The sequence below is a fragment of the Grammomys surdaster genome, unplaced genomic scaffold, assembly GCF_004785775.1.
Source record: "Grammomys surdaster isolate TR1022 unplaced genomic scaffold, NIH_TR_1.0 126182, whole genome shotgun sequence".
Taxonomy (NCBI): domain Eukaryota; kingdom Metazoa; phylum Chordata; class Mammalia; order Rodentia; family Muridae; genus Grammomys; species Grammomys surdaster.
Window position 1 is genome coordinate 4,698,567 of NW_021620988.1, and position 25,629 is coordinate 4,724,195.

At 35.5% G+C, this 25,629-nt stretch overlaps 1 protein-coding gene and 1 non-coding gene across 3 annotated transcripts in view; one reads left to right on the forward strand and one right to left on the reverse strand.

Moving 5' to 3' along the window:
- Galntl6 (polypeptide N-acetylgalactosaminyltransferase like 6) overlaps positions 1 to 25,629 on the forward strand; it is a 984,872-nt gene that overhangs the window by 87,814 nt on the left and 871,429 nt on the right. Inside the window, exon 4 of one of the 2 annotated variants that reach the window (XM_028757777.1) lies at positions 368 to 374. The exons of the other annotated variant lie outside the window; for it this stretch is intronic. Coding sequence (XP_028613610.1) covers positions 368 to 374 — 7 coding nt within the window. The remainder of the gene's footprint in view (positions 1 to 367; positions 375 to 25,629) is intronic. 2 annotated transcript variants of the gene reach the window in all.
- LOC114612779 lies at positions 21,376 to 21,521 on the reverse strand. Its single transcript, XR_003710085.1, has one exon. It is a non-coding gene; the product is annotated as a small nucleolar RNA SNORA48 (small nucleolar RNA).

The following is a 25,629-nucleotide window of genomic DNA, read 5'->3' on the forward strand; positions in this document are numbered from 1 at the left end:
ATACCACTGGGTTGGAGAGGAAAAAATGAATCATTTAAAATTAATTTAAAAAGTAATGTATAATAATTATCATTAAAGCCATGAAAACACAAAAGTAGTCTAAAGGAAAGATTGAAACCTCTGTATTGCTTGTTTCCTTGATCTTTACATCTACGCATGATCAATATTAATGTCCTTGGTGTCAATTTCCAACCTGTTTTTTTCTTTTAACTATCACCATTTCAAATTTTTCCATAATCCCTTAAATGTCATAAATAATGTAAATAATACCAAAAATTTGAGAAAGGTGATCATTTCGGATGATAAGTAATTCTGATCCTAACTCCAGCAATATTATTGTGTTCCATGATCACTGGAATTTAATAAGCAATTTTGTCATGAGCTTCACTCCTTCCTCTTCTAATAATACTGTCTCTAAATCAATGTGAGAGAAACTGGTCCTCTTGGAATCTAGGGGTTTTCATAAATTTCAGTTCTGTTTAAGATTTGTTTATGCTATCTTAATGTATGTGTACACAAATACAGGTGACTTTAAACTCAAAATCTGATGCCCTGCCCAAATTTTGTACTAGAATCTGAAGTCCAGGCTTCTGAAAGAGCAGTGGATGATCTTAACCACCGAGTCATCAGTGCCTACTGCCAATATGTAACTTGCCCACTGCTTCTCAGCCTTGAAGAATGTTGATGAAGAGATGGTTTGAGTCATCCTGTTCTTATCTTTTGCATACAGCTATCTTGATTTCTGTATGTGTGTCTCAGGGGACAAATCAAAGGGAAGAAGAAAGTTTAAAAGAACCTTTATTCATTGAACTTCCTTGAAAGTTTCAGTGACTTATAAGAGAGATGTCATAGAAGGACAAAATTTAAGTCTTTTAGCTACAAAGTCATAGATATACTGGGTCAGTTTGTGTTCATTTTGTATTGAGCAAAAGTTGAATTTAAAGTTGCTTATTTAATCAGCAATTACCAAAATTTCCTTGAAAACACACCAATTAGTAACAGATTAAAACTGTAAGAAATAAGGCAGATCACCCAGTTATATAAGAAAATCTAAAGCAAAATTTTAGCCATCTTGAAATTATTAATTTTTTTATTTTTGGTACGCTGAATCTTTTTATTTTTTCACTTTATGACTCAATATCAGTATCCCTTCTCCTCTAGTATCCCCTCACACAAGTTCTCTTCCCCATTCCACCTTCCCCTTTTCTTTTGAGGGGGTGACACACCCACTAATACCTATTTCTCCCCACACAAAAACCTGCTGCACTTCCTCTCCCACTTAGGCCTATACTATATATAGAGGCCTATACTATATATACCTATGCCATATAGGATTTATTAGTTTTCATGTATTATGTTTAGTTAGCTACATGGCGTATTAGGTGAGCATACATACTCTGAAGTACATGTGGCAAGCACTCATCACTTGACTACTCCAACAAGTATGAATTTTGCAGACTAGACACATAGAAGGGCCTGATAATTATATTTTAATATATCATTTGTCAGATGTTTAATAGATTCAGATGGTTCTCATTCCTAGAAAAGTATGAAAATTTTGGATACAACTGAATTTATAACTTAAAATGTAACTAGTTAACAAATATATGATATTTCTGGGCAGATTGTCTCTATTCAATTAAAAAATCTCAGACATTTATATGTTAGAGGACTTGATTACATAAAGTTTCAAAACACACAGTTGTATTTTCTTGACCATGAAACTTTAGTCACAACTCTGATTGAAAACACCATTTGTTTTTTTATGTTGAAAACACCATTTGGTTTTTCAGTTAATTGTTGTTTAAATGTGTTCCTTACAAGTCAAATCTCCCACTAAGTGTTTTACTAATAAGAAGACATTGATAAAGAAATAATCTATGTAAAAGTGGGATTGTAATGGGTATTTATGTACCTGGTTCTTTATATCAGGTGACACACTGTCACCCTGCTGTACAAAGATGGAGCAGACTCTCTGTTGCTATGCCAGTAAGTGTCTTGTCAGTCATTCAGCATGTGTCTTCTATGGTTTCATCTTTCCACTTCTCTCTATGTCCTCCTATTTGCATCTCCACCATTAGCACGTCTTGCCTCCATTATAACTTCCTGTCTTCCTCAGTCATATAGAGTATTATTAATTAATCATTATCCTAGACATTTTATGTAGGGTGCTATATAGTCTCATTTTGAACTGCTCACTACTCATACCTTTTCTTTCTTTAATAGTACTATGACAACTAAAAAACATTCCTCTTTTACATTTTGTCACACATACATACTTTAAATCTGATCTTAAATTAAATATAATTTTATTTTTTACTATTATACTTTTTATTAGTTAACACAATATTCAAATTCAAATATATGTTTATCATATTCTTACCACCCTTTAAGATCTTTCATATCCATTTCCTCTCCCTACCCACCTTTTCTATATTCCATCTCGGATAAGAAACAAAACCCCAATATAAAACTGCATAGACCCAAATAGAGCAAAATGAAACTATATCCAAAAAGGAAAGAAATGAAAACTAATAAACAAATAACACTCCCACTAAATTTACAGTGGTAGTCACTATAATTAAGAAGTTTAATGACACATACAATATATTTGGCATAATTCTAACACCTCTTGGGATATTTTAACAATACTTAGGGAGCTTATGAATTTCAAGAATGCTGCTCTGCTGACTATTGATGTGGTAGATACTGCAGATAAAATTACCCATGGCCTGCGGTCAGTATTTCTATTTTGGTCAAGCTTCAAGAATGGTATATATAGCTTGATCACGCTAGTCCTTATTATCCTGGGGATACTTTTATTCCTGCCCATTGTGTTAAAGTTTTTCTTCAACAACATCAACGTGTTGGCAGCCAAGTACATGGCTTGAACCTGTAAATGGACCCCCCCCCCCGACAAAGTTATTAAATTAACAGGCTGGCCAGCCAAGGATGGGTAAGATTCTGCACAGAGCCTTTCCAACCTAAGACAGAAGTGCATTGCTTTTGATAATGCATATTCCATGATAGGTAAGGAAGGCATTATTGTCAGAATAACAGACTCAATATTGTTAGTGAAATAAAAAAGAGGGAGAGGTGGAGAGCCTTTGGGGCTACTTGGCAATAATCTGACATGAGCCAAGGACAAGGAAATGGGATGCTTGCCAGGAATATAACATCGGCCAAGGACAAGGAAGGAGGCTTCATGCTAGAACAAAGACGTGACTTCAGATAGGAATATAAATCTTAGGCATGAACAAAGAAGTAATCTCAGGCAGGAATATAAATTTTAGGCTAGAACAAGGAAGTAGGCTTCAGACATGAAAATGATCTTGGGCTAGGATGGGGAAGTAGGCTCAGATACTTTGGTCATCCTCATAAGCCATTAGAAACAGTGATCATGGGTGTGTTCAAGTAGTTGGGTTTAATGCCTTGCTTTTTCTTTGACTATTTGTGTTTATTGTATTGCTTGTTCCTTGACTAATTGCATCTATTGTATTGCTAAACCCTCAACCTAGAACTGACCTTAATACATGCATGAAATCTAAATGGTATAAAAGCATAAAGGAGGAAGGGGGATGACATAAGCGATTCTAGGGAGGGGAATGGGGAAAGGGGATGACACCTGTATTGTAAATAAATAAAATATCCAATAAAAATTTTTAAAAATTACTAAATCCAAAAAAAGCTGTGGATCCCAATTATATGCTAATCAACTATTCCTTCCCTCTAGTGTACTTGATAAACTCAATGTCACTCTATTGGAGAAAACTGATGATCCCTCTCTAAGTAGCTGTACATGAAAATCTGCTTGATAACCCTACCCTAATGGTTATATATTTTTAATTCACTTATATTTTTAAAAATGTAACAAAATGAATTGCATTTAAGAAAAAACAAAAACTATCACATAAAAATTGGGTGGGAAAAACAAAGAAAACAAAAAGATCCCAAGAGAAGGCAGTAGGATCACAGAGATCCACTCATGTGCACACTCAGATCTCCCCTAAAAACACTAAACTGGAAGCCATAATATATATGCCAAGGACCTGGTGCAGACTTGTGCATGATGCCTTAGTTTCTATGAGTACATGTGAACTTTTGTCATACTGATTTAGAGGGATTTGTTTGCTTGCTATCTTCCCCATTGCCTCTAACATTCTTTTTTTAACCTCTTCAGGGATCCCTGAACTCTGAGGAGAGGCATTTGATGGAGACATCCCATTTAGGGCTGAGTGATCCAAATTCTTTCACTGTGCATAATGACTGAGTGTGAGTCTCTATATTCGTTCACATCTGCTGCAGGAGGAAGTTTCTATGCTGATAATTGAAAAAGGCTCCCTCTTATGTATGAATAGAGCTGAATATAACTGTTAGGTTTTTTTTCACTGCAGATTTTTTGGATCAGTATTATTTGGTCTTGCCCTAGGTCCTTGGGCTATATGGTTTCCAGTTCTTAGCCATACAAGTAATGTCAGATTCAGGTTCCAGCTCACAGAGTCATAAGTCAAATAAGATATTGGTTGGTTACTCCCTCAGGCTTTGTGCTCCCATTGCTCTAGTGTATCTGACAGGCAGGACACAACTTCAGATAAAGGGAATGTGGCTGGCTTAGTGTGTAGACTTCTTTTTTGAGAGCACTCAAATACCATACTGCATCAAACACACTGAAAGTTCGGGGTGGAGGCTCTACAGGCACCAATTTAACATCTTCATTTTAATAGTTATGTAGGTTTTGATTTCGAAAACCTTGCCTTGCTGTCATTAGGGAGAGCACTTTAGTCAATTGTTTGGGTTGTTTGAGGATTCTAGTGCGGCCTTTTTGACCAACAAAACAATTAGATATAACCCAATCTGGGTCCTGGAAGATTTCCTTGGTGACAAAAAGATATCCAGTTGGGTCTTCGTCTCCCCATTATTTGGTGATTTATTTAGATTTCCTTCATATGTGCATGTACTTTAGGAAGTTTTTAGTGTATTATGTTTCCATACTACCCCTCTAATGCCCCATTAGTTTTGCTGTTTGATACTCTATTTGCTTCCATCATTGCTCCCCCCTCATAAATGATTCTTCTGTTCCACCCTACCATCGACCTATAACTGTCTTTTCTTTTCCACTTTGCTAATGAGATCTACCTGTTCCCTCTAGTCCTTTACTCTATACCTGTCCACTGTGCTTCTATGGATTGTAGATCGATCACTTAACAGCTAAAATCCACATGTAAGTAAATACATACCATATCTGTCTTTTGGGGTCTGGGTTACCTCATGCAAGATGACTTTTCTAATCCCATCCATTTGCCTGCAGATTTCAAGGTGCTATATTCTTAAGAGCTAATACTCCATTATATATATGTACCACATTTTATTTATTCATTACTCTATTGAGGGAAATCTAGACTATTTATAAGTCGTGGATATTATGAATAGAGTAGTAGTGAACACAGTTGAAGAGTCTATGCACTAGAATGAAGCATCATTTTATATATACACTAGAGTGCTATAGCTGGATCTTGAGATTGATCCCATCTTCCTGTGGAACTAACACACTGATTTTCATAGTAGTTGTCAACTTGTACTCACAGCAGCCATGTATCAGTGTTCCTTTTCCTCTACATCCTCTTAAGTCTTGTCCTAAATTTTAAAATCTAGTCTATGAAGGGGGTTGTTAAAACCCCCCCTTTAATGTCAAGGTTCAACATCTCATAGAATCTAGAGAAGACCGTTAAACCTACAAGATCTAATAATGGCAAGCAAATATGACACTTTAAGAATATTCATACCTGTAGACGTGAGGATTTTCCACTAAGGAGTATTATACTAGTGAGTATTCTAACATGCTGGCTTTTAGGAGACATCCTTGCAAAAACAGTCACACTAGAGCACCCAAACAATTTTGTAAGATGGATATTTCTGTCTTTATTTTATAGAAAAGAATAAGCACAGCTTCAATGAAACCTGACTTTCAATATACACTATCCTTTCCAGTAATATATGTAATAATAATATATTAATAGTACCAATGGGATAGCATCATATACAAGAACATATATTATGTTTCCCAAAACAAACTACCCTTATAAAGTAATGTTAATTTTATTCTAGAAGGCAGAAATTTCACACTGTCATGGCTACTATGAAAGTTTATTTCCATTAGGATGATACTATATTATACTGACCATGTTAGACCTTGTTAGTGTTTATATAACTGAAACCCAATGGTTTGAAAGTAAGAAAGTGTATATGCACCACATTTTCTTTATTCATTACTCTGTTGAGGGACATCAAGACTGTTTATTAATCGTGGCTATTATGAATAGAGTAGTAGTGAATGTGGTTGGTATTGTTAGAATTTGGAAACATTAAAAATCCATTAATTTGAAATAGCTGTGTAGAAAATTCCCCTTGTCCCCTAAGTTCATGTCTTTCTATTCTGACAACGAAAAACCCTACCAGAACTACAAAACTTATTTCTATAGACTGACCAACAGAAATTGAGGGTCATCTTCCAGAGTCACAGATCTGTGCTTCATGTTTCCAAAATATTCAAACATCTTCCTTTCTCTGTTACCCTCTCCTTTTTTTTTCCATATCCAGTTTTGGGTTGAAACTAAAGCAGAACACATCATCATCATTATCTCTCGTTAAATTGCTATTTAAGACATCTGAGACGTACTCTTGCCTCATGTTGATGATGCTTGCTATTCCCCCTTGGGTGAAATAATCTGATGTAGTATTAAGACTGTCACTAAGAATTGTTCATGTATAATTTATACTCACAATTAAAAAGCATTTTTAACCAAGTGTCACAACATGGTGACAACTAAATTAGACTGTGATTTACATTACCATGTGCTGCCACTTGATTTACTGTCACTCTAGAGAAGTTGATAAACAGCCTATGTTGAGCAAGATGAAGATCTTCATTTAGAAAATACTCATTCTCAGGTGTGAGTTAGGTGAAAGATAGTTGGATCGTGTCATTTCCAGTATGATTCATATTTAATTTTTTAAATTCATGCAACCCTGGGAAAGAAACATTTTAATATTTACCCAGAAATGCTGAAAAATGGCTTGGAGAGCAGTAATTCTTGTTGGGTATTTTAAATTAAAACAAGGGACCCGCTATATAGATCTGAGGAGTTTATTCACATTGGTAGGACCACCTAGAAAGATCTTAGGAATTTATCCTCACTAATAAAAACTAGAATTTGAAGATAAAGGACAGAGACTCTACAACTGAGCTATAACCTGAAATGCACTAGCATAGATTTCAGATGAGCTTGAGCATCTAAACATATGCACAAATTTCTATGTCAGTCACTGAAATCTGAGTCGATCTATTATTTATGAATAATTGGCTTATTTGCAAAAACAGTGTCTGTCTACACAGAAGGCAAGCTATTGAGAATAATTTTTATCTTCGAAGTAAAACAGTATAAATGTAGTAAATAAAATTATGCGTTGAAAAATGATGTTGCTGTTAGCAAAAGAATTCATAGGATAAGATGACATACTAGAGCTGAAGAGGGTGTAATGGCTGTAGCTGCTGCTGTAACCACACCAGTGTCACAACACAGCATACTATTCCTGTCCCTGACCATGATTGTTTATACAAATCTCCTGTCCTATCAGTCATATAAGAATACAGTACACACAATCATCTATGGCACAAAGTACATTCTAATAACCAACCATGTTAATAGTTTATATGCTTATTACATCAAGTGTGTAATAATCATATTAGAGTATATTTTTTAAGTGCAATGTTAAATAGGCAACACACAGGTGTATCATTATTACTTCTTTCCTCACTTTGTTTCTTTTTATACTGCCTGTTTATTGGAGACAAGGTTTTGCTGTGATGGCCTCATCCATTCCTCATTATCCCAAGTGCTATTACACCTTGCTGTTGCATCTGCCCCTTGTAACATTTCCTCTACTGCTTGGTTCAGTTTCATGTTATCTTGTTCATCATGACTCATGAACTAATGTTGAGCCTATGTGGAGAGTGATTGTAATCATCAGTATACACATGTCTGTCCTGGATTTCATGAATGCTTGTCATCCACACCTTGATTCACTCAGAGCATCTTCCCGCTTTGAAAATTTCAATTGGAAAGTAATCTTCACAGATATGCCATTTTTATATTTTCTGTGTAACATTTCTTTAAAACCAAGAGGAGAATTTGATTAAAATATTACAATATTTTTAACAACAGACATTTCAAGATTAGTCACAGAAGAATCCCACATCATTTTCACCTGTAATTGACATTCTTTTCTACATATTGACAAAAAAACTTACCTAACATACAGCTGAAAGATTAAGTAAAATAATAATAATAATAATGTGGGCAACTTTACAATGAAAAGTGAGAATTATTTTAAAAGAATACATTGTTACATTCAATAAACCTATTTTTGGCCCACATTTAATATTTCTTTTCCATTTTTAACCTACTTTTATTTTCAGACCAGAAGTAACGATAGAAGTATTGATTTTTTTTTTACTTTAATTTTTTTTTCTGTTAAGGTTGGTATTTCATCAGAATAGGTTTAAATTCTACCCGTTCAGATTTTAAACTTCTTGATTTCTTAAAAATAGATTCTTTTGAAGAAAAATTTAGCATGGAGAGTGTAAAAAATGGCTCCAGATTGGCTATTTCACACCAACTCAAGTTATTACTGGACATCTTACTGGTGGCTTTGCAGGCTTTTTCCTGCCCTTGCTCTTATCTTGTGTAGTCAAATCCTGTTATCCACAGGAACCCTGTCCCTACTGAGCTCAAATCCATCCTCAGAGTTGGCAGCACTGCTCCAACCTTTGGCTCTATAGCTATTGTAGCAAAGGGGAAAGTGTTCCCTAGAATGCAGAGACCTATCAACCACCATGGTAAAATACTTCTAAGATCTTTTGTTGGGATTGATACAAGAGGCCTGTGCCTAGATAGAGGTAGATTTCTCCACGCTTAGATTGAGATGTCCACTCCCATGACTCCCAGACACCGTCATGTTGAAAAATGCTTAAAGTTGGTATTTCTCATAATATACCAACTCCAATAAGCTGGCCTGTGACTCCTCTTCTGGTTATTACTGAGGAAAGCAGGTGGCCATTTCTTATCTTCTATAGCATATTTTTTATTCAGTATTTTCTACATTTAGATATCTATAAATACAAAAATAACATCACATTGTAGTTGCCTGTATGTATTATTATTTTGACATACTTTGGAGTTATATATTACAGCAAGAATACATAAAACCCAGAATGTAGTAGATTGTAGAGCAGGAAATGGACTGTTCCATAGAGAGTACATACATATACTCTGGGAAAGTATACAGGAAAAAACATCATATAACATACATTTGACAGAATGAATTCCCACTGTCAATTGTACATGACCAGGCCAGAGGATGACACCTCTTGAACTGTTCTATCACCTCTCTCATTCCCATGCATTTTTGCTTGAGATGACATCTCTCACAAAAACTAGAGTTATGGGAGCAAGCAGCTCACAGGACTTGGTGTAATACCTGTTCCTTCCCCTACCTTGTTGGAATTACCTAACGGTATACATATAGACACACTGGTCATTATACATGGGTACTGGGCATTTGAACTAAGGTGTTCATATTAGCAGCAAGAGATACGTTCACTGGTCGTAATTTGTGATATTTTTTACCAATGGAAATTATAGCTTTCAATAAATTAGTAAACTTACAAGAACAGCACATATTTCCAATGTATAATCATTCAGAAATCAACACATTTTTAGACATGTTTTGAGATGATTTCAGTGTAATAAGCACAATGTGGAGTTCATACCCAACACTACAACATGAACACTCTAAAGTTAGTGAGTTTGTTTGCTTAGAAGCATTTCAAATATTTTTATTCCCATTTAGAGGGTTTCATATATTTTTTTAACAATGTACTTTTGTATACTTACAAAGATGTTTCCAGTATCAGCAAGCCACCATCCAATTAGAAAAGAAATAAAAATAGAGAAAATAAACTTTTGCCATTTTCCTAGGAGGTAAATAAATCATTAATTACATGAGGTCTAATAGTTTAGTATTGCTGATATGGATTTTGGTTACCAAGTTTTCCTTTTAGTTATAGACTACACCTTGAGAAAATGTAGCTAAGAAACCTCCTTATCCATAAAAGTCACCATTTAGAATTTAACACATCACTAATATAATTATTTTTAGTGCATTTCAATTTCTGTATGGTTTCTTACATAATTTTGTTTTACTTTTATAGGATATTATTTACATTTCAAATGTTATCCCCTTTCCAGGTCTCCCCTCTGGAACCTCATATCCCATCCTCCCTCCCCCTGCCTCCCTACCACCCACTCCTGCCTTTCTGCCCTGGCATTCCCCTACACTGGGGTATGTTTGTTTCTTATGATAAATTAATGCCAAACTAGTACTTTCTCTAGAGTATTTTCTAAATCTCAATGGGTTAATCAGGAAAGACAAGAATGCTACTGTTGCAAAGAACACATTTCAGAAAAGCTAATTAAGATATGTTTTCCAACCTCCCTATTCTTCTGTACTTAAAGAATCCAAGGAATTTTTTTCTTTAAGAGAATAAGTGGACAAGAGTCCACCATAAGACCATACATGACCCTTATTTATTGATTTCTTTACTGAAATGGGAGTAGAGTCAATCTGAACTAGATTAGTCTATCTTAATTGTTTTGCATTTCTAAAATGAGGTAAACTGTATTTATAAGTTATAGAATCCATATAAACATCAATGAAGGTTGCTGCCAATTAGTAGAATAGAGAGATTTGAATATAAACATGAAATTATGCACAGAGGAAAGCACTTTCTCTGAGAGTAAGTTTATAGTCTTCTACAAACTAGCTGTGAATAATTGTAGATGAATGAGTAGATTTGTGAAAAAACTGGAACAAAATTAAGACATGTTTATAAGCTCATAATCGTGGGTCTTTAAGATTGTATATTATAGGATATTTATAAAGATACATCAGAACATGACATATTTAAATTTATTTAATATGTAAGAATAAGATGAACACCAAGAACCAAATTTCAGGGTCAAACAGAAAGAGATAATGAATGTAGCTGAGGGCATGTGTGGAAGTTAATTACAGAATAGGGCAGATGTGCTACATAACGTAGAAAAATACAAAGGATGACAAAATGCCAAGAAATTGCTTTTTATTTATTTAGGGAATAAATGATGAGAGATGAAAGAACATACTACATAAATGAATGAACAGTAGAAAATATTTGAGATTTAGTTGTCGTTAAATTCACGAAAGCATTAAAAATCAGGAGGAGTAAGGAATGCTGCATTTTATGACCTTCATGAATGGATTCATTAATTGAGTGAGAATAGAAATACAATTGATGTTTTGATTGATAACAGATGAGTATGCAACTTAACTCCACCTGGGAGTTCACTCTGAATCCAAAGGACAAAAAAGCAAAGGGATTCAATGCCTGGGATCAGTGACATGTTGAGAGAAACAAATAAAAGTGACAAGCTGACAACAGCTCTTAGATCAAATGAGCTAAGAACTCATTGAGGAAAAGAGAGATAGGAAGAAAGCAATGGAAGAGGCCACATTATATTTACATGACATGCATTTTACTGTGAAGCATTGAGAATCACTGTATAAATAGTTAATAAGGCTAATATAGATGTGGGTTTTAATCATTGATTCAGATATTTTTAGAACAGAGTGTAGAAAACATACTTATTATTAATAAACAGAAGAGCTTTCCCGTGGTTGCTTTAAAGCAACCTTATCTTTAAGGCAGATGTTATTACTATTTCAGTCGTGGATTATGTCTTCCCAAGATTTAGAAGGAGAATATATTCAGAAAGTTGAATTGTACTATGTGAATCTACAATAAACTTGATAAAGCTACTCATAGACTCAGAAGTGAAGGTGGACTTCAGTAGAAAATTATATCCTTGAATCTAACGGAAAAGGAAATAGTTAAAAACTATTAATGAGATTGATGTCTATTGTCTAGAAAAAGGTTAAAAATGAAGACAACAGGAGTCTAGAATCGCTCTTGCATGTACATATTGTTAATGGTTTCTAAGGGGCTGGTAAGGGGTAGAAAGTATATACTAAAGCCTCCCTGTTTGGGAATAGATTACAAAATAAATCAGAGCAAGGCCATACATGAGTGCTGACTCAGCACAGAATAAGGTCTTGCTATTTGAATTGTCACAATAAAGAAAATAAAATGGGGACTTCAATGCATATTTCTCATTGTTAAGATCAGCAACTGTAGATGTGGATGTTGATGTGTCCTTTTACTCCACACTGTTCTCAGATCCCGTGGCTATCCTTTAACAAGTATTTATCTTAGCAATACTTACCTGACTCAGCAGGATGTATGTAAATATGCATAAGTATGTTTGTAAAGGCATTTTTGCCTCTCTCTCTCTCTCTCTCTCTCTCTCTCTCTCTCTCTCTCTCTCTCTCTCTGTGTGTGTGTGTGTGTGTGTGTGTGTGTGTGTATGTGTATGCCTGCATGAAAATATGTAACCATAATAGTTAAAGAAGGACAGGTCGTAAAGTTGAGGAGTGGGAGTGCTGGGGAGGAGTCGTGTGGACAGTATGGGGTGGGAATTATATAATCACACTACCAATATACTAGTTTCACAAATGAGAATAATAAAATTAAAAATTATATATGAACCATTTTTAATCTGAATAATTTAATTGGTTCTATAAAAAGACTTTAATAAGGGTATAAACTATATGCATTCAAAAATATTTTACTTTTGGTATATTTTATTGGTGTTTTTAAAAAGGAATGCATGTTTTTAATTAAATGAGGCCTATTAGTCACCTAAGAATAGATTCTTGAAAATCTGTTTGTTGATGATATTAATTTTACTTTGAATACTTCTGTATAATTTGTAAAGCCATTAGTACTAAATTTAGCATATCTTTTTCATGAAACTATGAACTACTAAGCTTACCACATTTGGATAATTAATACAAAACTCACAATAGAGTATAAAAGATAATATTCATTTTTTCTCTTTTTTCGTTTTTATTGCTTATTTTATTTATTTGCACCTCAAATGTTGCCACCCCTTCCGAGTTTACCCTTCACAAGCCCCCTATCCTTTCCCTTTCCTCTGCTTCTATGAGGGTGCTCCCCCACCTCCCACCCACTTCTGTCTCAGCTGCCTAGCATTCCCCTATGCTGAATCATCAAGCTTCCACAGGACCAAGGGCTTCTCTACCCATTGATGAGAGATAGGGCAAGACTCTGCTACAGATTGAGCTGGAACCACGGGTCCCTCCGTGTGTACTCTTTGGTTGGTGGTTTGGATCCTGGGAGCTCTGGGGGTTCTGGTTGGTTGATATTGTTGTCCTCTCTATGGGATTGCAAACCCCTTTAACTCCACCAGTCCTTTCTCTAACTCCTCCAATGGGGTTCCCACCCTCAGTCTGATGATTGGCTGCATACATCCGCATCTGTATTGGTCAGGCTCTGGCACAGTCTCTCATGGGACATCATCAGACTCCTCTCAGCAAGCACTTCTTGGCATCAGCAGTAGTGTCTAGGTTCGGTGCCTGCAGATGGGATGGATCCCTAGGTGAGGCAGTCTCTGGATGGCCTTTTCTTCAGTTGGTCTATTCTTTGTCCCTGCATTTCCTTTGGACAGGAGAAATTCAAGAATATGTTTTTTGAGATGGGTGGGTAGCCCCATTCCTCAACTGGGGCTGTGCCTATCCACTGGATAAAGTCTCTATAGATTTTTATCTCTCCTCTGTTGGTTATTTCAGTTAATGACATCCCTGGTAGGTCCTGGAAATCTCTTGTGTCCCTGGCATCTTGGATTTTCTAGTGGCTACTCCTAGTTCCCCTTTCCCCACTGCTACACACCACTGTTCAAATCCTGTCCCTCTGTACTTCTCCCCGACCAGTCCCCTCTCCCATCTGATCCTGCTCCCCCTTTTCCTCCCTCTCCTCTCTCCCTCTCAGATCCCTTCCTCCCTCTTCCTCTTCTTTCCCCTTCTGAGTAGAATTGAAGCCTCCACACTTTGGTCTTCCTTCTTCTTGGGTTTCATATGGTCTGTGAGTTGTATAGTGGGATTTCCAAGATTTTTTTTTTTTGGCCAATATCCAATTATCAGTGAGTACATACCATGTTTGTTCTTTTGTGACTGAGTTACCTCACTCAGGATATTTTCTACGTCTGTCCATTTGCCCGTGAATATTACAAGAGTAAAACAGATGCTTTATGCATACAGATTAAATCCCCACACATGCTACTTTTAGTAAGATAGTCCTTGGATTGCTAAATATTTGTTCCAGTTGCAGTGTGAGTTTGGATATTTCTTCTAATCAAATGGTCTTTAAATCATTACTACAGTAATTGACAGCTAGATGTGTGTGTGTGTGTGTGTGTGTGTGTGTGTGTGTGTCTGTGTGTGTGTGTGTGTGTGTGTGTGTGCGCGCGTGCCTGTCTTACATCATTCTTTTGTTATAATAAGTGCATTCCTGAGCAGTAGATTTTAGAAGTTGATAGAGAATCAGCTACATTTTCTTGGGTGGAACTGTACCTCAGAAGCATCAGGAAATCAGTGAAGTGTCATTATCTAAAAACTTGACAGGAAAGCCCTGGAAGGGAAGTGCTGAGGGTTGGTCCTGTAATGAGAGCACGGACAGCAGAACAGCCTTGTATCTGTGCATCATGATTGTTTTGTTGTGGTGGTTGATTTTTGAGATAGTAATTAAATTACATTCTTCCTTTCTCCTCCCTCTCTCTAAGCCCTCCACTTAGCTCTCCTCTGTGCTTCAAATTTATGGGCTTTCCTGTCATCTATTGTTATTGCATGTATACATGTATTTGCTTATGCATAAGTGTTCCTAAATATAACTTGTTGTATCTATATAATGTTACTTGTATGTGTGTTTACAGCATGGTACAACCAATAGGTATATGATTCACTAAGAAGGACTTCCTCTCTTGTTCCCATCTCCAGTCAAGAGACTTTAGTTATTTCTGTGGGTCTGAGGCTTTATGGACTTTCTCTGTCCAGGTTCTCATGTTTGTTGGTGTCCTTGTTCATCTCATACTTGGGCAGTGTTGATTTTTATAGTAGAGTAAATAAAGAGATTTTGAATTGAAACACTGTGTCAAAACCAAGGCTACTCATCATTATGTTCTCCATGTCTTACAAATACATCTGGGCACTCAAAGTTATGTAATTTAATTGATGACAAATGGCACACAGAATGATTTTGATTATAATAAAGAATTCTCTGGTTGTGTTCAGAGCAAACGGTTTGTATAGCATTAGAAACTGAGTGAAGTGTTAAACTGTTGCAGAGTAAGGATGAGAGAAAAGGAATAGCTATACCCAAAATCATTTGAGTTTTTCTCTCCACATATATGCAGCAGCTGTTACCACCAAAACAGTATCTTTTCACAGCCATTAAATGATGATGGAAATTCGCCATTTTTAGCTCATAACAGCCAACTATAAATGCTGCATATTATGCTTCAAATATTATGAATTTGGTATACTAAAAAAGCTGATGAGATGACAGTCCCCTCATTAGCAGATCATTTCCTATATGAGGAATTGTATCGCTGAATAGATGTCACAGGTTTTCCACTTTCTAACACAGTCCTAAGTTGAAATTATTTAAAAAGCATATTCATTAAAGACCAAACAATTAAAGTACACTTTTAAAAAATCTAATACTGCTTTGTTTTTATTTCACATCTTATCAAGTACTTGAAGAATATGGAGTCAAAAGTATATCACAAAAATGGCCACTCTGCAAGTAAATATTATGTAAAAATAATAAGACAAACAAAACACTGGCAAAGTCACCAATCATCAGCAAAGAAAGACTGTAAAAATTACCACAGCTTGATACAAGTACACAGATATGGCCATGCCTTTACCATAGCTAGCTGGGGAGGATTTTTGCATAAGAAAAGTCCCCTTGAGATTTCCTGCCAATTTTGTGTGAAGTGTCTTCCTTGGGGATGGATAAAAAGTGCTACATTCTGCCAGCTAAATGGAACATCTTGTGCCAAATAACTCCTAGCAGTATGAAATGAGTAAATGTCTTATATTGACATGGTAAAACATAAGATAACTGCTCTGGATATGAAATCTTGGTCCACAGCTGGTGCATCTAGCTAGGATAGGTTATGGGTCCTGGTGAGGGGGATGAGCCAATGGGATGATCTTTTGACCTAATTCCATCTGTACATAGCTACCTTATACAGCTGCTAAGTGAGGAACTTAGGTACAGTCTACAACAATCAAGACTGGTCACTGTCTTTCACTAGAAAACAGAGGCTTTTAAGGAAAAGTAATACAATAATAATAAAATAAAAAGTGAAAACACTCCAGATTAGGGCAAAATAAACAGAAGGAAAAGAGCCCAGTAGAAAACACAGGAAATAGGTATAGATGAAGAGTTCCACACCTTTGCACTCAGGAATTAGATAAAATTACCAAAGTATCAAAGAAAAGGATCTGTAGAGTAAAAAGAGATAAAATTTAAATAAATAAAAAAATAAATAAAGTTAATACCTAGCCATCACCCCTACACACTAGCATCTCTGGTACTGGAAGGTACTCTATGCAGTACCAGAAGGGAACCATAAACACTAACTCAGCCACAACCTCTTTTATCTACATTGGTGTCCTGCCTGCAAACTATGTTAATGCAATGGTGATGCAAAGCTTGTGGAACTAACCTAGCAATATTTGATTTGACTTAAGACCGACTCCATGAGGTGGAGCCCATACTCCATACTGCTTGAGTCTAGATAGCCCTGGGACCTGGAAGATTTACTGTTTAGAAAAGTAACAACATCAAAATATAGCAATAAAATAACTCTAATAACATTCTGTTAGTCTCATAGTTCAGTGTCTTGCTCATCCATCATCCAAGAAACATATTTTTTGCAGTGGATAGGAACAGGTAAAGTGACCCACAGCCACATAGAACCCAGAGAATGAAAACAGCCTACAACATTGTGAGCTAAAAGGAGTGTCTCCATCAAACCCCTCCTCCTCCTCAGAACTCAGGGAACCCTGTGATAGAGGAGGCTGAGTGTTAGAGCCAGAGAGGATGGAGTACACCAAGAAACCAAGGCCCTCAAAATTAACATGGTTGATGCATATATGAACTCAGTGATTTAGACCAAGGCAGGATGCACAGTGTCTGAATGAATCTGCAGGGCATGCATGGGTTTGCACCAGCTGGGTTCCTAGAACTGAAAGAAGAAATGGGCAGACACCCAAATCCCAAAGGCTATTTTCAATTTGTAACCACTTGCAAACAATAATTAGTTTTCTCTAAGGGAGTCTCACAGGGAAGCAAACCACTCTTAAGGTAGGCTGCATGCCCAGCAGTTGATGGCCAACAGAAAATGAATTCAGTGGTAACTGTGGAGGTTCCTTGTCTCATAATGTCCTTTGCATTTTTATTATATTTTAACACACTGTTTCTAATTGGGACCATATAAACAAATGCATCCAAGTATTCACAGCTATGAACACTTGATTCATTTGGATGCCTCTCATCTACTCTAAACTGCCTTCCTGTGGTTGGCCTTTACATATGGTTAGACCTGGGACACAGAATTAACCCTGCCCACTTGGACTACAGCATACTGAACATAATAAATGGAAGTTGTGCTATTTCAAACAGAATGCTTATAATATTTTACATTCACCTTAAATTTTAAATAAGCATTTCCATAATAACTGGAGCATTTAACAAATGTTTAAAGATATCAACAGCCCATACCCAACTGTAATTTATATTGTATAATTTTCTTATATGCACTATTTGTTACTAAGAAGCAAAACAGTAATTTGTTAAGGCGAGTAGAGTCTTTTTGAGACTCTTTTTCTGAAGAATTACTTTTCTTATGTAATCTAAACATAATTACCCTTTAGCATAAAATATTGAAGATGGGTATTTCAAACTTCAAGTTCTGCTAGAACACAAAAAATTATTACATTCTTTGATTTCCAGAAAAATTTTATTTCTATAAAGTTTTCTTAATTCCCATAGACAGATGCATATATTCCATCTGTTGATTAAAATAGGAATTTGATAATAAGAATCAAAACAAGTTATCAGAGAGTTGAGAATTGTTCAGTTTCCATGTGTATATGGGCTTTCTGTTGTCTTGTTGTTATTGAAGTCCAGCCTTCGTTTGTGGTGTTCTGTTAGAATGCATGGGGTTATTTCAATCTTCCTATATCTGTTGAGGCTTGTTTTATGTCCAATTATACGATCAGTTTGGGAGAAGGTTCCCTGAGGTGCTGAAATGAAGGTATATTCTTTTGTTTTGGGATTAAATGCTCTATAGATATTTGTTTAATCCATTTAGTTCATAGCTTCTGTTAATTTCACTCTATCTTTATTTAGTTTCTGATTCAATGAACTGTCCATCGGTGAGAGTGGAGTGTTGAAGTCTCCCACTATTATTGTGTGAGATTCAATGTGTATTTTGAACTTTAGTAAAGTTTCTTTTATGATGATGCCCTTGCATTCGGGTATAGATGTTCTGAATTGAGATTTTATCTTAGTTGATTTTTCCATATGAAGTTTAACTAAAAGGAATGTCCAAGTGAAAATGTTTCAATCCCACTTAGAAGGGAGAAGAAAATAATCACAGGAGGCAGAGGGAAGGAGAGACCAGGGTAGGAGAGGAGAGGAGTAGGGGAAAGGGGGTGGGGGACAGGATCAGGTATCAGGGAGATAGGAAGCCCGTATGGACATGAGAATGTATAGAAATATGCAGCTGTTGGGGGGTGGGAAGTGGAGGAACCTCCAGAGAGTCCCAGAGACCAGGGATGTAAGAGGTTCCCAGGACTCAATGGGGATACTTAACAGTGGGGGCATGGAACTGGAACAGTAGATAGACAGGACTGTCAGTGGAGGAATGGAGCCACCTAACTATCTTCAATAATTTTGACCTAGAATTGTTCCTATCTTAAGGAAATGCAGGGACAAAAATGGAGCAGAGTATGAAGGAAAGGCCATCTAGTGACTGACTTAACTTGGGATCCATTCCATACTTAGGCAACAAATCCTGACACTATTACTGATGCCATATTGGGCTTGTAGACAGGAGCCTATCATGGTTATCCTCTGAGAGGATCTACTAGCACCTGACTGAGACAGATGCAGATACTTACAGCTAATCATTGGACTGAGGTCAGGAACCTCGATGGAAGAATTAGGGGAATGGTTGAAGGAACTGAAGGAGATGACCACCCCATAGGAAGAACAACAGTATCAACTAACCCAGACCCCTAAGAGCTTTCAGAGACTAAGCCACCAACCAAAGGGCATATATATGCTGGTCCTTGGCCTTTCGGCACATATATAACAGCAGACTAGTTTGTCTTCTATTAGTGGGAGATGATATGCCTAATCCTGTAGAGACTAGACTTGATACCTCAGGGAAGAGAGATGCTGGGGGATGTGAGGTGGAGGGGTGGGTAAGGGAGTTGGGTGAAAGAACATCCTGTGAGAGGTAAATGGGAGGGGAGATAAAGAACTCTGGGAGGGGGAGCAGGGATGAGTGTTAATATTTGGAATGTAAATAAATAAAATAATTTAATAAAAATCAAAATAAATTAAGAAACCCCTTTTAGAAGATTGTTATAACAAAATAAATATATGACAAAAAGAAACATATGGTAGGTATTAAGATTTTTAGATACATACATTATATTAATTTATTTTTCAGAAGAATTACTATTGATTACATATTGTATATAGTGATTATAAATATATATTAAGCCATCAGGGTAAATATTGAAATAAAGCAAAGAATTTGTAGGCTTATCTGTATTTTTATCTTTATCTGTATTTTATTTCTTTATTATGAACTCTGCTATAGGCTCAGTTATAACTATAATAGTTCTCATGACAGAGTAAGGAGGAATCTATCATTTCATTTTGGAAATGCTACTTGTGCAGAGAGTTACATCAAAGCCCAATACATGCTTTCATCTAAACTGTTGGAAATGTACCGGAATCAATCATACTCCTTGGATGATGAAAGCACCAAGAAGACAGGTGCTCTAACACATAAGTTTGACTTGTATTCTGACTTCTATATTACTAAATCCTTTCTACATTTTACACAACTGACTCTCTCAATATTTTCACACAGAGCTTAAGTCTCAAGTCAAACTTTAAGTAAATGAATCTTTTCATTTTTTCTTCATATGCATTCTAAGGGCACTTTTATTTCTAAAACTTTGACTCAGATCTTAGTTTAACAGTAAACTGATGTTAATTTTTCTTTCATATATAGTGAATAATGCATTCAGGGAGTACAAATTCTCTTTTTCTCATCTCTCATATCCTTTCTTTAGCACACATAATACTTCTGTTATAGATCCACAGGCTCCCGGATGCACCTCTACAATCCCAGGCCTTCTATAATCTCTAAAAAATGAGACAAAACAAACAACAGAGGAATAAAATGAAGCAACTATTCAAGGCACAAGTGAAGAAAAAACACCTTTCCATTCTATTCCAGGAAGAGTTTGGTCATATTAACAGCTGGCCTGAGTCAATATTTACTTCCAGAGGAAGCAAATGGTTCCTCTGGAGCCCACTTGAAAGAGAATGCTCATAAGAAACCTGATAAATTCAGTTCTATAAATATTGAATGTTCAAGACTGAAGACTATTAATATTTTATAGTGATGTAACAAGTGATATTACTCAAGCAAAATTTAGATTGGTAAGACAGCTTCTACTTCTTTAACTTGATATTTCTTGATTATCCTTGCTCGCCTTCAGTACCACCTAGCATATTTACTCATCTGCTGGTCTTATGTAGGAAAAAGAGTCCAAATGTAGGGAAGATTTACAAGGGGCTAGAATTTGATGGTTAAGAGCACGTTTTGTTCTTCCAAAGGATCCAGGTTCAATTACAAGCACTTACATGGCGGCTCATTACCATCTATAATCCATAGGGACTACAACAACCCCTTCTGGCCACCAGGGATGTATCTTGTGCACAGCCATATAAGCAGGTAAAACATCTTTATACAGAAAGACAAGAAACACAAGCTGCTTCACTTCTCTTTCTCCCCCATCTGGCCACCAAATACTCTCTCATTGTAATGGCTCCTGCTGCAGGCTGGCCAAGGGGCTATGGGTCCATGAGTGACATCCTTTATATATGCTGCATGGTATGACAGAAAGCTGGCTCTGCCCACTGGTGCCATGAGCGGGAGGGAAAGTCTGCGGGTGTTATGGTTGTCCACAGTATCTCTCTTCCTCCTGCTGCACTGTGCTGCCTAGATTTGATTTGATTTGAATTTGAATTTGATTTGATATTTATTAGTCCTAGGCATAAGAAAGCTTTGGCCACCAAACCAGGCTTCAAGCTAGGATGAATAAAGGAATGCCATCTGCTCTGCTCCTGACTAATATAAGAACATCACCACCAACAAGGTGTCTCTTTGCTGATTGCCAGGGGAGCAACCAATTATTTTTTTTAAATATTATTTTTTTTAAATTTTCACACATGAATATAATCTATTATTTTTTAAATGTCATAAATGCATACAGCACAGTTTGTTCTCTTTCATTCCCAACTCTTCTCCTTTACATAAATCAGATTCACCTTCCCCTGTCCCTCAACATCCTATACTTTTCTTGTAAATTTTTATATTGTTTCTTTCCTATTTTGAGATTATTAATGAAATTCCATCAATTCACTCTATGTTTTCTTCCTCCAGAACTTTCATACACCTCTGCACGCTCTTTTACAAATTCAAGGCATCTTCTTTCCCTAAGTATACAACTTTAACTTGATCAGTCTAAGTATAGCTTTTCTGTTTTAGTTGATCACATTCACAGTACTTTATTCTCAACGCAGTGTGTGCCTCTGCATCAATCACTATCTGCTACATGAAGACACATATGATGATGCTGAGATCTGCATTTACCTGTGGGTATAGAGATAGACATTTAGAGGGCACTACGAGATATCATGACCCAAGCACGAGAGCTCTTGGCCAGATTCATAGTTGTAGGCATATATTTTCTTCTGGGGAGTAGAACTTAAATCCTTTGATACTCTCCTGCCCAAACTCCCTGATCTAGAACTTATGTCTATACCCTTCCAAATCTCATTTTGTTGTTTTTTTGGTTATTTCTTTTCTTCTCTTTCTTGCTTTGTAATATATTCAATTAGTAAACTACTAAATAAATGCTTGCTAATAGATGCTGATTGTATTTCACCTTGGAAAATTCAAACTGTCAAAGTTGGGCTAGTTCAAATCTGTCTGAATAACAATTCTCATTAAGAAAGTTATAAAATAGAAATCATGTTACATTTTCTACTTATTTGCCAGTTATTTCTATTAATTTCTCTTCTTATTTTCCTTCATTATTTAATTTATACTTTATAAATGCCTAATTTTAGAGAATTACACATCATTTTATCATAGTCAATAAGATGAATCATTTTAGATAAAAATAAAATCACATTCCATCGATTATTGCTTACCACATTCATCAAAAATTATAAATATCAGCTTCAAAAACTGTAATTGGTTATATGTTAAAACTATAATAGTTTTTAAGACTATTTAATAGATATTTTTATATATGGTAGAGCAAAACTATAACAATTATACAACTATTATATATATATGTATATATATACATATATATATACATATACATATATATATATATGTATATATATATGTATATGTATATATATATATATGGTAAAGTGAAATCAGTACTGAGCTGAAGAGCAGTGTTTTGAGGCTGTTGCTTAGAATGAGATCCCTCTGCATATTTGAAAAAGGTACTATGGCATCATGTCAGTAAAATGTTCTTTTGGTTGTGTTGTTAGCTATGAGAAAAGGCTGCATTTCATATAGAAGCAGTGGCCGTGGAGCTCTCTCTTCCGAACTTAGCTTTATTAGAAAGAAAGACTTCAGGTTATACCTCTTGAATAGTCCCACCTCTTTGAACTTTAGCTATCAGCACACTACCAAATATTCTACTGTTGGCTTCTAATTATTTTTAATTTTGTTTCTGAATAGAGTTGAGAAAATAATGATATTACATGAGTCAACACATTGAAGTGTATTTTAAGGAAGTTTAAATATTTTTATCCAAATTCACAAACATATGAATCCATTCTGTTGAAGGAATTTATTTAAAAACGTGTTCTTTAAAAATATACATTAATCAAAAATATTGGTTGTCAAGGTGTCTTACTTATTCAGTATTTTCTGGCAGAAATAATTGTATGTGCTTAGAATGTAGAAGAGGAGAGGTGAGACAAAAAAGAAAGACCATATATCTTTATTCAGGAATACAGGGAAAGAACGTGAACTGCCATCTAAAGTTTATATAGTTTGTCAGAGAGTAATGAGTGCAATGAGTAAATAAATAAATCAATAAGAATAGATAGGTAGATAAATAGATAAATATATGAATAGAAGTTAGATAGATGATCAACTAATATATAATGGATATATAAAATTTCCAGTGAGTCAGGGAATTGTGATTGCAAGAACTAAATTTTGATTAGCAGGTAAAATTTGCCTAATATTTAGGAATAAATGTGCTAGGTTCCTTATAGATACAAATCCTTGGAGGTGTGCTATGGCTTGGGATATTTGCAAAAGATCAAAGAAACATAAGGGTAGAGAGTAGGCATGTAGAGAATTGAGATAAAATTATATAGGTCATTTAAAATTTAGAGAAAACATGTCACATTGTTGATGTAGTTATTTAGAATCTTGTCATCACAATTTTTAGATATTGGTTCTGAATTCTAAAGAAGCATAATTGATAAGGCTCAGCTTTTTACCAACTAATTAAGGTGCCATATTTATTTCATGAAAAATGTTCAGTTGATCCATCTTCTGAGTTAGAAATGTCTGGAATTCCACATTCGGTGATTCACAGGCAGAAGCAAAAAGTGCCTACATTAAGGAATCTGTCTTATTGCCAGGAGCACTGTATTAAATACTTGCGGTTGAATTGTACATGTGCTGAACTTTAATTCTCACACTCAGGAGACAGAGGCAAGTAGTTCTCAGTGGATTAGAGGCCTGCCTTGCCTACACTCTGAGTTACTGGTTAGTAATAATTATATATTAAAAATATGTCTCAAAAACAAAACAAATTTAATACATTGATTCATCACTTAAGGCTGTTATAACTATCCTCTTAAAAAGAAGAGTGAAAATGTCAGCACAGCATCTTCCTTTGCCAAAACTCTAGAATGACTTTCATTTCCTGTGTCTCTGGGTAATCTTTAGGATGCGTGTGGTTTTGTCCCCATACTTTATTAAAGTGACTCCTTTTCTTTGTGATTCTCTCTTTTTCAAGTTTTTTTGTGTGTTTTCCTTTTAATTTAGTTTATTTTAGTATATTTTAAAAATAGAATTATATCACTTACTCCTTCACATTTCTCTGACTTTTCCCATCCCCTTTCTCTCCAAACTCTAGAAAGTTCTCACCTCACTTCCACTCTATTTGGTGGCTTATGTTTTTCTTTGATAAATATTGTTACACAGACACACAGACACACACACACACACACACACAGATAGGCACATATACAAACATATACACACATATACATATACATCATACATATACATATACAAATACATGTACAAGAGAGAGAGAGAGAGAGAGAGAGAGAGAGAGAGAGAGAGAGAGAGAGAGAGAGAGATGCACAGATATCTAAAGGCAACCTGTTGAGCCTATTTTTCTTTTTAGTTATGTGATTTCAGGGATGTCCACTTTGCACTGGCTAACAATATAGGTGGTTAATCCTCAGGAGAGGTTAGTCTCCCTTACAAGTCACCTCTTGTGTTTTGTTTGTTTGTTTGTTGTATACGAGTGAGACCCCCTTGTGATATTCTCCCTCTGTGTTAGTGTGACTATTGATCATTTGAGACTTGTTTATTCATCCACTTCTGAGAGACCAAGTCTTGCAGCTGACTTTCCAGGCCAACAATTGACAAATAGTACTTCATAAAATTAAAGAGCTTCCGATCACCTAAAGAAATAATCAATTGATTGAAGACAAACCAACAGAGTAAGAATATTGTCCAGCTGTACATATGACAGATGATTGATATTAAGACTACACAAAGAAATAAAAATGGTCAAGGAAATAAATGACCAAATATTAAAAATGAGCTATGAATGTAAAAGAAGTGTTCTCAATAGAAAAATAAAAATGGCTAAGAAACAGCTCAGTAAGTGTTCAGTATCCTTAGTAAGTAAGGAAATGTAAATTAAAATCATTTCAAGATTTTGTATCAATATAGTCAGTATAAGTAAGGGAAACAATTCAGTTGACAATAAACGCTGGGATGTCTGAAAATGTGAGCCCTAATTCCCTCTTTGTAGGAATGCAAACTGGTATACCAACTCTGGAAATCAGTACAGAAAATTTCCAAAAAAATAAAAATAAATATGCTCTATGACCGAGTGTTACAATTCCTTGGCATATGCCGAAAGGAAGTAACATCCTACTCAACAGATACTTAATCAGCAATGTTCAGTGCTGTTCTTGTTACAGTAGCCAGGAAATGGAAAGAA